The 15,157-nt window shown below is 36.1% G+C and overlaps 1 protein-coding gene across 1 annotated transcript in view; it reads left to right on the top strand.

Annotated features, from left to right (window-relative positions):
• The window catches only part of LOC120766671 (segmentation polarity homeobox protein engrailed-like), a 71,624-nt gene extending 58,617 nt beyond the window's left edge, over nt 1-13,007 (top strand). Inside the window, exons 2-4 of the mRNA XM_040092310.1 lie at nt 11,541-11,719; nt 11,797-11,882; nt 11,935-13,007. Of these exons, the coding sequence (XP_039948244.1) occupies nt 11,541-11,719; nt 11,797-11,882; nt 11,935-12,544 (875 nt within the window). The 3' untranslated portion in view covers nt 12,545-13,007. The remainder of the gene's footprint in view (nt 1-11,540; nt 11,720-11,796; nt 11,883-11,934) is intronic.
• The last annotated feature ends 2,150 nt before the right edge of the window (nt 13,008-15,157 follow it).

Raw genomic sequence — 15,157 nt, 5'->3', positions numbered from 1 at the left:
CACATGCACACACACATACACATACTAATGTATCGAGCTGTAAGCAGCTCATAGTCAGCGTGTTTGATGCGTCCACCATTCGTGTTGAGCGTGTTTTTGCTACGCGTTTCGTGCAGCGCGTGCTGCTTAGCTCGCCGCCCCGTTGCTGCCACCGGAGCCAGCTCAGTGGCAACACCTCCCAATGCACCTTGGCTTTTTGCGCCTATAAGCAGACGTGTGTATGTTTGACGGTTAAGTACCACAAGTAAATGTCACTGTGTCCCTGTCATAATGATTAGTTATGCTGATGACATTATTTGTTAATATTGTACCTATTTGAGTTGCTTTCGCGTTTTTCCGCCTAAATATGATTGCTCATTGTTTATTATGTTGGCACGTAGTCAGTCGATTAGCCAGCCAGCTGGTTGGAAATAGCTTGCTGGACACTAAATAAAATATGAAATATATGAAAAATATAGAAGAAGAGGCAAGTCTTTGGTGCAAAACACATTTTGGCTGGCATTTCAAGTGACCTTAATTTCCGCTTGCTGGTTGACGAGGCTTCTAGGTTATGAAATACATGGCGCCGCTTGCGTTAGAAAAAAATAACTGTTGTGCATAACTTTCGAGTTTGTATCAAAAGGGTGTATCAAAAAATAATAATTTTTTCTTAGATAGCGAAAAATATCGTCCCAAAAGACAACAAAATTATAGTCTTAATAGCTTAACCATAAATTTTTCGTAATTTCCTCAACTTTTTGGCGGTATTTAAGTAAAAAGTTACAAATTTTTTTTTGGCCCACCCTAATGTGCAAAAGTGTCTGAGTAGTACTTTTCTTGACATGCAAACTACTTTAATGGAGAATATAATATACAAATACAAATATAGTTATATTTAATTTATGCTTCGTTTAATTATTACATGTAAGCATGAAATAACTTAATTAACAAGCATCTTGTATAGTTGATGAGTAATGCAAGCGGCACTCAAATTAATTAACAAATTTCACTTTATATACACCTATACACACACATGCATACGTGCAACATACATAGATTAGAGATCAAGGACGATAACACTACTCAACAAATCTGAAGCGACTGATGTGCTAAGAGATCTCTAGCTGTATTTGAGGTGTCTCTGATTGATTACAACACAAAAAATTTCTACGTGTTAGGGAATTTTTACTATCATTTTCGGTTATAGCAACCCAAAGTTAACAAAAAACAACCACTAGCATAACAATCGCATAATTACTGTTAACTAGTTTAATTTTTTAGAGCAAAATACGAAAAGCCTATTGGAAAAGAAATATAAAAAAAACAAAATTGAACGAAAGATTTTAAATTGTTATTTGAAATTTTCACTTAAAGTTTGAGGTTATGTGAAAGAGGTATTAATAGGTTGCATGGGCTATATGGGTTTATGGGTTTCAAAATATTTAATTTTTCTTATTTAACTCTAAAACACCTCAAGAACATCGTCCTAAATTTTCAAGTTGATTTGAGTAATAGATTCGGAGGCACAGCCTTGAGAACTTTTGCGCTTGAGGCTAGCTGGGCTAAGTGCCCCGCGCCGTCTTTAAATAAGTTTTTCTCGAAACTGTGTTTTAGAAGTCGGTACTCAACCGACCTTTTTCTTTGTCCAAGTTCCAAGTTAAGGTTCTAACTAAAACACTTATTTTTTCACTTTAGATGATCCCGTAAGGAGTTATTCTGCCAACGCGGGCGCATGTTTTTTTCGAGGAGTCACCGGAAATGGCGTCGCAATGGCCGAGTTTAAAATAGTTTTTGCCAAAAATTTAAGAATTTCTTTGTTTAATAGTGTATATTTGTAACAATAAAATATTAATAAAATATTTCAATTCTTATACGAGAAAAAAATTGTTAAAAAAATCCTGTTTTTACCCGAGGAAACCCATGTAACTCCGTAATATAAAAGTTGTAGATCTTTTAATTACCACCATTACTTTGCCATTTAAAATTTTTCCCTAAAAATTCCTTGCTGGGCATGAAATTGAGATAAAATGTTTTTAATCTTTAAAAAATTAAGCATCCCAAAGGCCCATAAACTATTTTTCACTTAAGTTTTGCTATTTTATATTCCGTTTTCTGCTATGAATTTTTTCACTCTACATCGTTTTCAAAGGCTAGTGAACCTAATACGAAAGATTGTCCGAAAGTTTCGTTTGATATGAGAATTTTCGAAGAAAATAGAAAAAATACTACGAGAAACTTCTAAATTTTACAAATAACCTTCTTTAATATATGTATATGATTGTTGAGTTTTGGAAATATAGAATTTTCTAGAGAATTAGCTGATAAACTGTCGAAATAAACACGTGTTTTTGATATTAACCCCTAACTTTGTGGGTATGTAAATAAGCAAAATGTAAAGTAATAGACCTTGTATGACACTGATTGGAAAAATCTGGTTCATTTAAATGTCGAAAGTCCTAAAACAATGAATTCGAAGCGGTTGAAAAGGAACTTCTTACAATATTTCACATATCGAAACGTTCTTGCGAAGAAAACGTAAGCCCAATAAATCAAGAAGAAATGAAATCACTAAAATTTTGCTCAACCAAATACCGCCTCGTAATAATTCAAAATATAATAATAAAAACTATCATAAAATAATCATAATGTGTGGTTCACTAAGGTCCTATCCAATTTAACGTCATCTTGCACATAGTGCCCCGAAGGTGTGTGGCTGCGAAAGTTGCTGTCAGACTCAGAGAATCTGGGTTCTTAAAAGAACACGTATTTGAACACTCGGATATTCTCATACACTTTGACTTCGAATCGGATCACTTAGATCATGGAGTCGACAAATCGAGCTCTACCGGCTCCTTCACCGCCCATATACAGACGAGGGTGTTATGAGTAGTAAGAAGCCGTTGGACGAGAGGGGCACTGAGCTGTTGTATTCTACTACTAGATACGCGGAAGCTGACGAGCGCTGGACCACCACTCCCTAGTTTTGGAGTTTTTAAAAGGCTATTGCCCTGTTGGCGTTCACCCTGTTAGATTGGGAATCTTACCAGACTTTATCTGCAGAAACTATATGGAACAGATGAGGTGGAAAAAACTCCTTCTCCACAACTCCTTCCTTTCTGTACCGCGTTTGGGAGGTCAAGTCTTAGACACTTGGGAGCGCATACCTTCAAACATTCCACCGAACTTGCGGAAGTGAAAATTAAGCGACTGTGAAAATTTTATAATATATAAATTCGAACATAGCAATTCTTCTTTTCCATGAGTTCACAGGGGGTTATATATAGTAGTCCACGTGCGATCTTTAATCAGCCATCTAGCCTAATCAAACCTACACATTTTACAAGGATTTTGTTCATTTCCGGCAGCCCCTGGGAAAAAGTGCCTCCGCTTTGGCAGCAGAACTTATATCAGGATCATATGAAGCAAAAAAATACATGTTTTATCTAGACCATAAACTAAGTATTGGATAAGGGAAAAGAAGAAGTCTAAGGCAATATTCTACAGAAGCTATAGAACAAAATAAGACAATAAAAGCTGCAAGATAGTCAAAATTGATGGTTTAGATCAGTCTACATGGCTACGAAAAGACTAACTTTGACAATGTATTCTGGGAGTAAGGAAAAAGGAATTGAGTTTTTCACTTTCAGAATATTACACTATTGGACAAATCTTCGTATTTTTTTTAAGGGAGCCTCAGTAATTCTAGGAACTCGTGGTGTCTGAATTAAAATTAAAAACGCCGTGCTTACAACCAAAGAGTAAGAATTTCGATATTTTTAATATCCTAGATAGTTCTAACCCCCTCGAGGCAGAATAATTGCAAAGGGTGTAAACACATTACTTTACACCAGTCCCTAACGAGTGCTAAGTGACTAATTTGGTTGCTAATTAAACGATCAATATTAACTAGCTAGCGATAAAATCACTTTATAATTGGCTAATTGGTTTTAGTTTAATTTTTAAACGATGCAATAAGTTGCTAATTGGCATTTTCCAATATATTTCTAAGTGCATACGACTATGTGACATGTGTTTAGCTCAATTAGCAATTATTTACACACAGTTATATGTACATATTTATAAATATTTTATTTTACTGCCTTTTATGTAACTATTTATATTTTTCCTGAATACTCCGCAGGAAAAATAATCTCATGAGAATATAAATAGGTGAGAAACCAGGCAATTTTTTTATTGCTCTCTATTTATTGCATTTGTCGCCAGTGGCTTTAGGGGAGGACATATTGCCCCCGACATTCTTATTGTCTTTCTAATATAAATTCTCTGCTGAAGTGAGCGCTTTGTCTGCTAACTCAATAGTTAAAGCGACAACACCACGCACAACAGCAAATGCTAGCGAAAACGAAAGCAAAAAAGGTACACACGAAAAATTACTGGCATCTGCTCGTACCGCGTGTCGCCATTTCGTCGTTTGTGGATGGAAAGGTCGTCCTTTCGCGTTGGTTTCAACACCTAAGTAGTGCAAAACCGAAAAACAAATAAGAAAGGGGCGTCAATTTGTTCAACAAACATACATACATACGTATATACACTCGCTATATATGCGCGTTAGCATGTGTGTTAGTGTAAGTGATGTTCGTTTTTTGCTGCATATAAACAGTAATTGAGCAAATAACCGCATTTATGTAAGTCAAAATGGTAGGCAACGCCCCTTTTCCCACTGTTTTGACTTTATGAAATATCGGCCGCCAAGGAAAGCGAGCAGCTGTCTACAGCGGCCGAAGCACACACATAATAACATATAATAAATACCAAAATATGTACAAGTATATACACATGTGAGTTTCTTTGAGTGCTTACAAAGAGCGTAATTATGATGTGAGTAAATGACTTTGCTCCAATTCATTTGTGCTAAAAAGGACATCGTTTGAAGTGTTCCGCCTGGTAAAACAAAATGAAAATTCCATAAAATTTATTTGACAGCAAAAAATCTTAATTGACACCGGATGCATGTTCTTATTAAACAATTTATTGCAAATAAAACGGAGAAAATTTATTGAATATATGCAAATGTACAGAAAAATATCTATGTATACATATTTCCATTCCTAATTTATTGCATATTTTGGAATATTTATAAAAAATTTAAAAAAATTACTTTCCATAAAAACATTTTTAGTTTAAAACTCAAAAACTTTGGCTACATCGAAGTCACTCTATCTGACTGTGTATGTGTATACGCGAACTAGTCCCACAGGTTTTAAGCCATCGTTCTGGAACTTTGCACATTTTGCTGCCATACAAACTAAACAATCAAAATTAAGTTATTAAAAAGGGTGATCCCTTTCGAGTTTCCCTACTTTTTAAAAGAAATAACATAGAACTTGAAATTTAATGAGGAATGTGTATTATCATTCGACAAAACATTCTTTGGCATTTAGTATTTGAAGATTATCTCTTTCAAATGTTGGACGTGGTTATATCTCAAATGGTCCATCCGTTGAGTCCTATTTTCGATCACTCGTTCGAGCATTTCGACTGGTAACTGGCGAATGACACGCGTGATGTTTTGCTCCAAGGCCTGAATTGAAGCGGGATTGTCCGCATAGGCTTTAGACTTTACATATCCCCACAAGAAAAAGTCTAACGGTGTGATATCACACGTTTTTTGTAGAAATTACACTTCTCACCGAAGTGTGCTCTCAATAAATCCATTGATTGATGCGATGTGTGGGAGGTGGCGCCGTTTTGTGGAAACCAAAGGTCGACGAGATCAAGAGCTTCAATTTGAGACATTAAATAGTCGCTTATCATGGCGCGATAACGGTTGCCATTAACGGTTACATTCTCACCGGCATCATTTTTGAAAAAATTTTAACCGATGACTCCACTGGCTCACTAACCACACCAAACCTTTGGGTTTTATATATATGAAAAAGCAGCTCTTGAACCTCTTCAGGTTGTTCTTCGTCCCAAATGCGGTAATTTTTCTTATTTACACACTCATTGAGGCAGGAATGGGCCTCATCGCTGAACAAAATTTAGCTCGAAAACGTCAGATCTCCTTGAAACTTTTCTAAAACCCATAAAGCGAAGCAATGACGCCATAATGAATGCAGGCTCTAAAGATGGGTGATGGTGTTGTGAACAGTACGCTAGTATGCCGATTATGTTGACCATAAATTGAGCGAAATGCGCGAAACACATTCTTTACAGAACGTGAGTTTTCGTAATAAATTAGAACGATTTATAAACGTTGTTCAGGCGTAATTTTTCCATGATGAAATGCCAAACAATAGTGAACAAAAATAACATGACAGCTTTACATGACTCACGTGCGCTCTGTCAAAAAGAGGCTATTGAAAAAAGTACTACTTGGATCACCCGTTAAATAATCAAAATCAAGTTGTTGTATTTTTTTTAATTCACGGAATACCTTCACAAAATTTTATGTGGATTATTTTTCAAAGCAACGGTACAATTTCCGAAGAAATTGTTCAAATCGGATCACTATAGCACATACATATGTAGCTGCCATAAAAACCGACCGAAAAAAATGAAGTTATTCCAAGATGAAAAAAAAATGTATAACACTGGACAAATGTATATTTTATTTATTTCCTCCTTGATCTAATCCATTAACGCAGAGGAATGCTATGATAAATTTAAAAGTAGACCAAAATCATCAAAACTTTAAAAAAATATGTGCTCTACAATTCACTTACTTTTTCTTAAAAAATTTATGCATGAAGAATTCGAAAAATTGTGAAATTCTTGATTTTCCTTTAGCATTCTTTGATCTTTCTCTTTCAATATTTATACACGCATTTATATATTTATATGAAATTTTCACCACTTTTAGACAGCACTTCAAAAAACGTTTAATTTCAACAAAGCTCACAATGCCCACTAATATATTTACGATACTCCTTTACTTGTAAAAACAAGGGTAGAGTATTTCATAAAAAGATGAATAAACAGCGAAATAAAGACGATTGAGTCAATTTCCGCCGCCAAACATCAATCAACAGTGAAAATCACCGGCAAACACGCCATAAACAAATAAAATTACACAACAAAAGTAGCGAAACAAATTCGAAATCGAAAGATCGAATCGTAAACACTAAAAACAACAAGATGGTAATAAAAATCGCATTAAAAACTAGAAGAGCTGTTATAAACTAACGCCGATACGCGCCTATAACCATACATATGCACATAGATACAACCCCTACCACCCTAAAAAAAAGCTGTGACTATATAAATAATTGTATATATGTATGTGTATGTAAACGCATATAGTTAGGTCTGAAAGACCTTAAAGTAGCGTGAGGCGTAACCTGGAACCGTGCAATAATTATAATCACACTTAAAAGCAATAAAAATCATTCATCTTGATTTTATTATTGATCGCTTAGTTGTTGCTGCTTTTGTTGTTCTCGTTGGCATTGCTTGATCAAATTATGGTAGCTGCTTTTAATTGATTTTCATAGAAATGTTTATCCTTTGCTGTTAAATGATGGCACTAAATCTCTCGGGAAACAATTAAATGCTTTCATCTGTGAATTAACAGCGCTCTCGCTTTGTTTTTGTGAATCACTCGCTGTGACGCATGGCAGCTGGGTAAGAAGTGAGGTAAGGTGTGCATGTACATATGAATATTATTCGTGTATGAGCTTTAATCAAGTTGCAGACGAATATATCCATACTTATGTATTTACATATTCATTAATGAATCGACGAAGTGCGAATGATCTTTTTGATCTTTCACGCAATCAAGTTGTAAAAACATAATTAAACCGCCTAAAGCCGCGAAACATCGAATATACATGTTAAGATCAATGAAGTCTACGAAAGTGGAAAATGTACGAATGTGTACACATAAATGACGAAATATTCTTAAATTAAATCTTAAAATGTATATTTTTGTAGTATCTTCTTCTTTATTGGCGTAGACACCGCTTACGCGGTTACAGCCTAGTTTACAACAGCGTTCATGTCTGTTTGGCGCCAATTGAAAAATCCATGTGTAGCCACGTTCTTCTCTACCTGGTTTTTCCAACGGAGTGGAGGTCTTCCTCTACTTCCCCCCAATAGTACTGCGTCGAATACTCTCAGAGCTGGAGTGTGTTCTATTCGCACGACATAACCTAGCCAGCCTAACCGCTGTCTCATAATTCGCTGAACTATGCCAATGTCGTCGTGTATCCCGTACAGCTCATTGTTCCATTGACTGTGGTATTCGCCGTTGCCAATGCGCAAAGGACTATAAATCTTTCGCAGAACCCTTTTCTCGAAAACTTGTAACGTCGACTCATCAGATATTGTCATCGTCCATGCCTCTGCGCCATATAGCAGGACGGGGATGATGAGTGACTTGTAGAGTTTTTCTCTTTCTTAGTCTAGAGAGGACTTTACTTCTCAATTGCCTATTCAGTCAGAAGTAGCAACTGTTAGCAAGAGTTATTCTGTGAAGGATTTCGAGGCTGTTGTTGGTATTGATACTGGTTCCAAGATAGACGAAATTATCTACGACTTCGAAGTTATGACGTGAGAGCCAAGTCGCGAGTGCGACGACAGCTTGCTTGATGACAGGAAATGTTTCGTCTTGCCCTCATTCACTACCAGCCCCTTTTGCTTCGCTGCCTAATCCAGTCTGGAGAAAGCAGAACTAACAGCGCGGTTTTTAAGGCCAATGATATCAATGTCATCGGCGCACATTGGTATTTCCGTGGCTGAAATTCAAAAATGGCTTGTTGTCTGATTTGAATGAAAATTTCACAGTTTGTTACCAACTATCTATACATTATTTTCCCAAAGTATTAGGATTCTATCTGCATTAGTTTTTTGTCCAGAACTGCCCAAAGTTGGTAAATGTGGAAAACATCAAAATTAGCAAAAAATTTACTCAAAAGTCAAATCATTGATACAATAAAACAACTATTGAAATTCAACTTTATTATTATTTTCATTTATAATATGTATCAAAAGAAAAAATTTCCAGCATCAAAATCCATTAAAAAAAATAATGCATAAAAAATATTGTGGAACAACATAATTTGGACGTCAAAATTTCAATGTTCTTCAAATTCAAAGTGGTGCATCTTTTTAGCGCTGTCTACCGCTGTCGACATACATACACCGAATTAAAGCCTGAAGTCTCAGCTAAATGATAAAAAAAAATTCAGCTGTCCCAAATTGCCCCCCTTGAAAAAAACAATGAGATACTCTAAAATGGCAAGTTACCGCCCAAAAGTATGCAATATATATATAACAAGGATTACAGGAACTATAGGATGTATCATTCCAGAAGAATTGGACGCATATCCACTAACGAAGATGTGATGCATCACTTATTAATGTCTTCGGGTCCGTACATAAACATTTTTCTACTACTAAAATAAAATTAAAAAAATTAGAATGTCACGAAGATGTAAAAAAGTTGCTAAAAGAGACTTGATAAATGAGAATTTAGTTTGTATGGGAGGTGGGCGTAAAAGTGGGCGGATATTATTGAGATTTAACACCAACATATATAATGTCATAAAAATGCTATGTACCAAAAATCAGTGCAGTAGGTCAAAAATTAAGTTTCACCTTATATGGGAGGAGGGCGTAAAAAGGGGGCGTGATTTTGATTTTTTAATTTTTTTCTTGATTGGAATCCAAAACAATGATGTACCAAATGTCATTGTCCTGCGACAACTCCTTATATTTTTAGCCGCAGTATGCACTAGCAGAAACCTATGTGCGGCGTACAGCTACTGGCGTACTCTTATAGAACATTGTACCTTCTCTATTCTGTTTTGCAGTTGGATATAATTTCTCCAGGAGTAGAACTATCAGTATATTCTTCAAAACTTAAACAAGAATATTCTTTAGTTGACAGAACTTGGAGGGCTAAAAGTCTTCCACAGTCCCGATTATGCAAATGCTTGTTTTCTGCTTTTCCGATGCGGTTACTTATGTGCTCAGAGGACTTTTCTGAAACTGTTATCGTTCAGCCAAGTTAATCAAAACACTCATGATCTTCTACATTTTCTTAAAATATATGCTATAGATTCTTGTTATCTGAGTTTAGACACATTAGTTTTGTTCTGTCAAGACCCGCTTTTAGGAAGCCACAGCTACATATATCGTGGATATTAGCCGACCAAGAAGACCCCACCTTATATTCTCAATTTTTCACAACTTTACAAGGTCAACATATGACTTTTTGGGATGAAGAAAATGAACATACCATTTCCAAATTCATACTGAGGCAGCTCAATACGCTTATACCCTTTCAGTTATTGCATTTTAAAGTCATATTCGTTTGGGAGATTAATAAATCTTCTAACTATTGTGTGAGCATTCTGGATAGCCAGAATTGTTGAGCGCGGGGCACGATTAAAGAGACATTCGTTACAGGGTCTGATTTCAAGAAGCCTAGGGGCGTCGATTCTAGGCGCCTTATCATTTTTCATAGATTATGGAAGTTGTGGTATCATCTATGTACGTGTGTACTGCATTTGCAGACATGTCCTGGATACTTAAAAGTAGAAGTTGATTTAGAAATTTAAGCAAATTTCTATGTCACTAAATACAGGGTTAGAATAACAAAAAAAAGCAGTCGTTTTGGTTGGATGTAGAGATCTCTGGTGCGACTCGCGATGTCAACAACCCATTGTCGCTAGTCGTACTTTGTTATTTGTTGCGAAAACCAATTCTTTTGTGGCCTTTGTGTTTTTCCAATAAGTACCTCAGCCGATTTAACGAAAATTTATTTCAGTGTATTCCTTTTATTTATCCGCTATTTTCTCCATTTTAAGCCTGCTTATCTGAAATCTATTTGACCTGGGAATTGTCACCTTTTTACAGCGGCAATTTTTAGTTGCAACATATTCGAGAGTAAATGGTTATCGCTGCATATGTCTGCGCTAGATTTAACTTTTAAATACAGCTGAGAGTTACACCTTTTTTGTTGACTGTAAAAAAGACAATTTGATTTTCTATAGGAGAGTTCTAAGCGGCCTTTTGAATGTATACTTAGCTGTAACTGGTATTGTCTGGGCCGAGTTGTACGCCAAATTTCTTCATTATCATTATAAAGTTCACTCTGCTGGTCTTATGGTTCTGTTTAGCGGTCTTATGCAAAGAAGATATCGGTTAGGTTTTTGAGAGCATAATAGACTAATCTAATTGCTCTTCCAATATAAATAACTGCAATAATATAAAAAAGCTGCAAACAAGTTTCTACAAATCAATCAACTCCAAGGTAAAAATATGTTCGTTGAAGAAACATAGCAAACAAATTTTTGAGAATGTGAAGGTCATGGAACCATGTTCCAAATCAAATAAATGAAAGAAAAGAAAAGAATGGGATCTTTTTTTATAATTTTTTACTAATTATGTAAGAAGTGCTGTCGTAAATGTTCGTTTGCTATATTTTGAAGGGTTATGTTCAACAAAAATGTATGAAAACAATAATGCTTACATTTTTCGTTACAAGTAATACCTATTTATATATACCAACAGTTATCATTTATGCTCACACATAACGATTAATAACTTTAACTGATATTCCTATAATCACTAATTCTGCTTCTACTAATTTTCAGATCCTGCCACGCTCAATATCTTTTCGACACGACCGAATCCAAAAAAGAAACGTAAATCCCGCACTGCCTTCACCAATCATCAAATCTTTGAGCTAGAGAAACGGTTTCTCTATCAAAAGTACTTGTCACCAGCTGATCGTGATGAGATCGCTGCTTCTTTGGGCCTCTCCAATGCACAGGTAAGAAAACGTATCAATTAACATGCCACCAAGTACCCAATCACTAATTTTACTGCGGTTTTTGACGTTTGCCTTAGGTAATCACTTGGTTCCAAAACCGACGTGCCAAATTGAAGCGTGACATGGAGGAGCTGAAAAAGGACGTTGAAAGTGTGAAACAATTGTCAGGACATAAAAGTTTTTTAGAAAATGTTAATGACTTAAGTATTTTAAAGACCCGACCAGTCAGCAGACATCAGCAGCCAACAATATCAGGCAGCATGCCGGCAACGCTTGCAGCAGCATCAGCAACACCTAATGGCCACACTCAACAATCAACGCAATTTGGCGGTGGCGGCCCACCACATGCTGCCCATATCACCCTTATCATGCCTGCAGTCCCAATCGCCCACACAGCAGCAGCGACACAGTTACCCGCACAAACACAACAACAACAGCAACGGGGGTAATATGACTGCGGAGCCACCGCTGCACCCATTGCAGTTGCCAACAGCAACAGCAGGCGTAGCAGCGACAGCAGCCGCGGCAGCGGCGGCGGCGAAAGTGAAGGCACACCAGCCAACACACACACAACCGGCGACGCAAACGCTTACCAACCAAGGCTGCAGCAGCTCCACAGCAGCCGAGGATAAGAAGGAGCTGAAAATGCTGAAGATGATGACACTCATGTACTACACCAGCCGCGCCCAGGCCGACGCCGCATCGGCAGCTGCTTCTGCGTCCGGGGATGCCGTTACGATCTGTGGCAGAGCTGTTGGCAATGGCAACGCTCACGGCGGTGGCGTACACGCTGAGCGTACGCCCTGCAAATTCAACGCCAATTAATCGGACCGGAGCAGGCCGCGGTATTATTTGAATTAGCCCAATTTGTAAATGTTATTTAAGTAGATATGCACACATATATGTATGTAGATATGTTTGTAAATGATATGTGAAGTTATGTATGTATGTCAACATGTGGTATTACCAAATAATGATATATATTTATATGTAAGTCTGCGTATATGAATGCGTGTCGCATTCTCATGCATGAAGCTACAGTTACTATGACAATTGCCAAAACCGAAATTGCAGCGAAAGAATAATGTAGGTCATTAAGCTACGCCCTTGCGAAACCGTAGATTATGTAAGGAAGTGCTTAATGAGTTAAGAAATAGGACTCTAGACACACATGCAAATGTATTCGATTTCAAAATTAAAGAGTTAGTTATGTAAGCACAATTGTGATTTTTCCTTTTAATTTAATTAAATTAGTATGTTCCAAATATAAGATATCATAGCAATTAACCTTGATTGGTTTTTTGAACTACATACATGTCTGCTGAGTATATGTGAAAATATGTATATTCACAAACAACGGAAAATATTTTTTGTTTTGCTGTTTAATGACGAATCCACTTATTCCCGCATCCTGCAGCAGTATAACCTCATAACCAAGCTACGTTAATGGCATGAAAGGAAGCACATACATACATATGCTTGTATTGCTAAAATACATTGGGACAAAAAAGCACCCGGAAGTTATAATTAAATTCCTGGGATAAATGATATTTCAAAAAAAAAAATAATTTTGCTAAGTTGGTAGGACTGTCCTTAATTACTTACAAATTTCGTTTTGGAAAATGCTTACGGTGATTCTGTTTTTTTCAAAACACAAGCCTACGAGTGGTACAAAACTCTCAAAGACAGTCGAGAGATCGTTGAAGACATGCCTCGTTTTGGACGATCTTCGACCTCTTCAACTGATGAAAATATTAGAAAAGTGAAGGATATGGTGACAAAGCTGAATTTTTTTAAAAAGTTCTGAAAACAGTTCTCTTTGGACATGCTTGTTCTTGAGAATTCCGATTAAACATTCATGAAGAGGTTTATAACTACCGATATGACATAGGTTTATGAGTTTGACAAGCAAACAAGTCAACAATCATCGGAATGGAGAAAAAAAATGAGCCGGAACCAAAAAAACTACACCAAAACCGCTTAAAAATCAAAGTGATGATATTCGTGGTTTGGTGCATTATGAATTTGTTTCTAAGCGACAGACGGTCAGTAAGAAGTTCTATTTGGCCGCATTGAGGTGTTTACGTGAGAACATCCGTCCAAAATGCACGAAACTGTGGAAGAACAATTCATGATGAAATAAAATTCGCTGAAGAAGCTGAAGACCAACCCAAAAAGTGATTAAGAAAAGTAAATGATGATTGGAAAGGTTGTTGGCATAAGTGTACTATTACATCTGGGGGGGATTACTTTTACTTATATTTGACGAATAATTAAATATTTTGAATTTTATTTAAAATTTCCGGGTACTTTTTTATTACTATATGAAGACCGAGAGATTGTGCTTCCGTAATATTTATTTTCCTGCTAAATGTCATCAAAGTCGGATTCTTTGAAAAATCATATTTACATATAGTTCGATTTAACACATATCAAGGCCCCGTCAAGGTGCATTATAACAACATACATAAATACGATTGGATTACGGAATTAAAAAAATAAGATTTCGTAAAAAAGAATTAATAATCGTTTTGTGACTGCTTGACTTAGTCTTGTTTGATCCTGCGGCAAAGATCATCACCAACAAACTGAGAGTACGCAATATTAAACGGGTTTTTTTCAATATCGACAAACATTTTAATAGTGTTTATAATTGTGACGCTATAACAACCAAGTTTATGTAAGATTTCGTCGATTTCATCCCGGTAAATCTGCTGCCGGAGATGCACCGCGATCTGGAAGACAAATTGTCGGAAGAATAAATAAGTAATGAAAATCGTTGAGTCTGACTGCCTTACCAGCAATTTTTCAGAGAACCTTAAGAGCCAAAGTTTTGCAAGAGAGTTGAAAATCGCTGATTCCAAAAATCGAAGGCATAATATCGAATGGGACTATTTTGGAGGCGACAACATTAATGCAGACGAATGAATTTTTTTGCAAAAAACGAAAATTTCCGTTATTTTTCGAACACACCCTGTATGTACATACATTGTAAGCGTAAACTTTTTTCAGCGACGAGCCAGATTCTTATCTTTAAGGCTAAGTAAATACGCGAAATGTTCTTTTTCATTGGGCGAACAACCCTGAGAAACTTTCGGACTTCCATGAAATTAAAAAAATTAATCAAAAAAGACGGTGTAACGTGATTTAACAGTACCGATCCATTCTTTCGCAAAACTTAAGAAGATGCAAACGGAGCAGGTGAATTCAAAATTCTTTTTAAACGTACTGCATATGTATTTTGTTAATCGAATTAAAATACCAAGAAATTTACTACCGATATAAGTATGTACATATGTATTAGATACAAAGGTTTCGTACCTAAAAAAATTATTTATGGTCGTTTATTTATAAATCAAATCTTACATTACTTTTATTTATATCACTTAGGGTGGAGCAGTTAATGGCTGTTATTTTTAATCAAACTTATCAATGTAA

The sequence above is a fragment of the Bactrocera tryoni genome, chromosome 1 (assembly GCF_016617805.1).
Source record: "Bactrocera tryoni isolate S06 chromosome 1, CSIRO_BtryS06_freeze2, whole genome shotgun sequence".
NCBI lineage: Eukaryota > Metazoa > Arthropoda > Insecta > Diptera > Tephritidae > Bactrocera > Bactrocera tryoni.
Note: the sequence above shows the minus strand (reverse complement) of the source record. Positions and strands in the feature narration are given on the sequence as shown.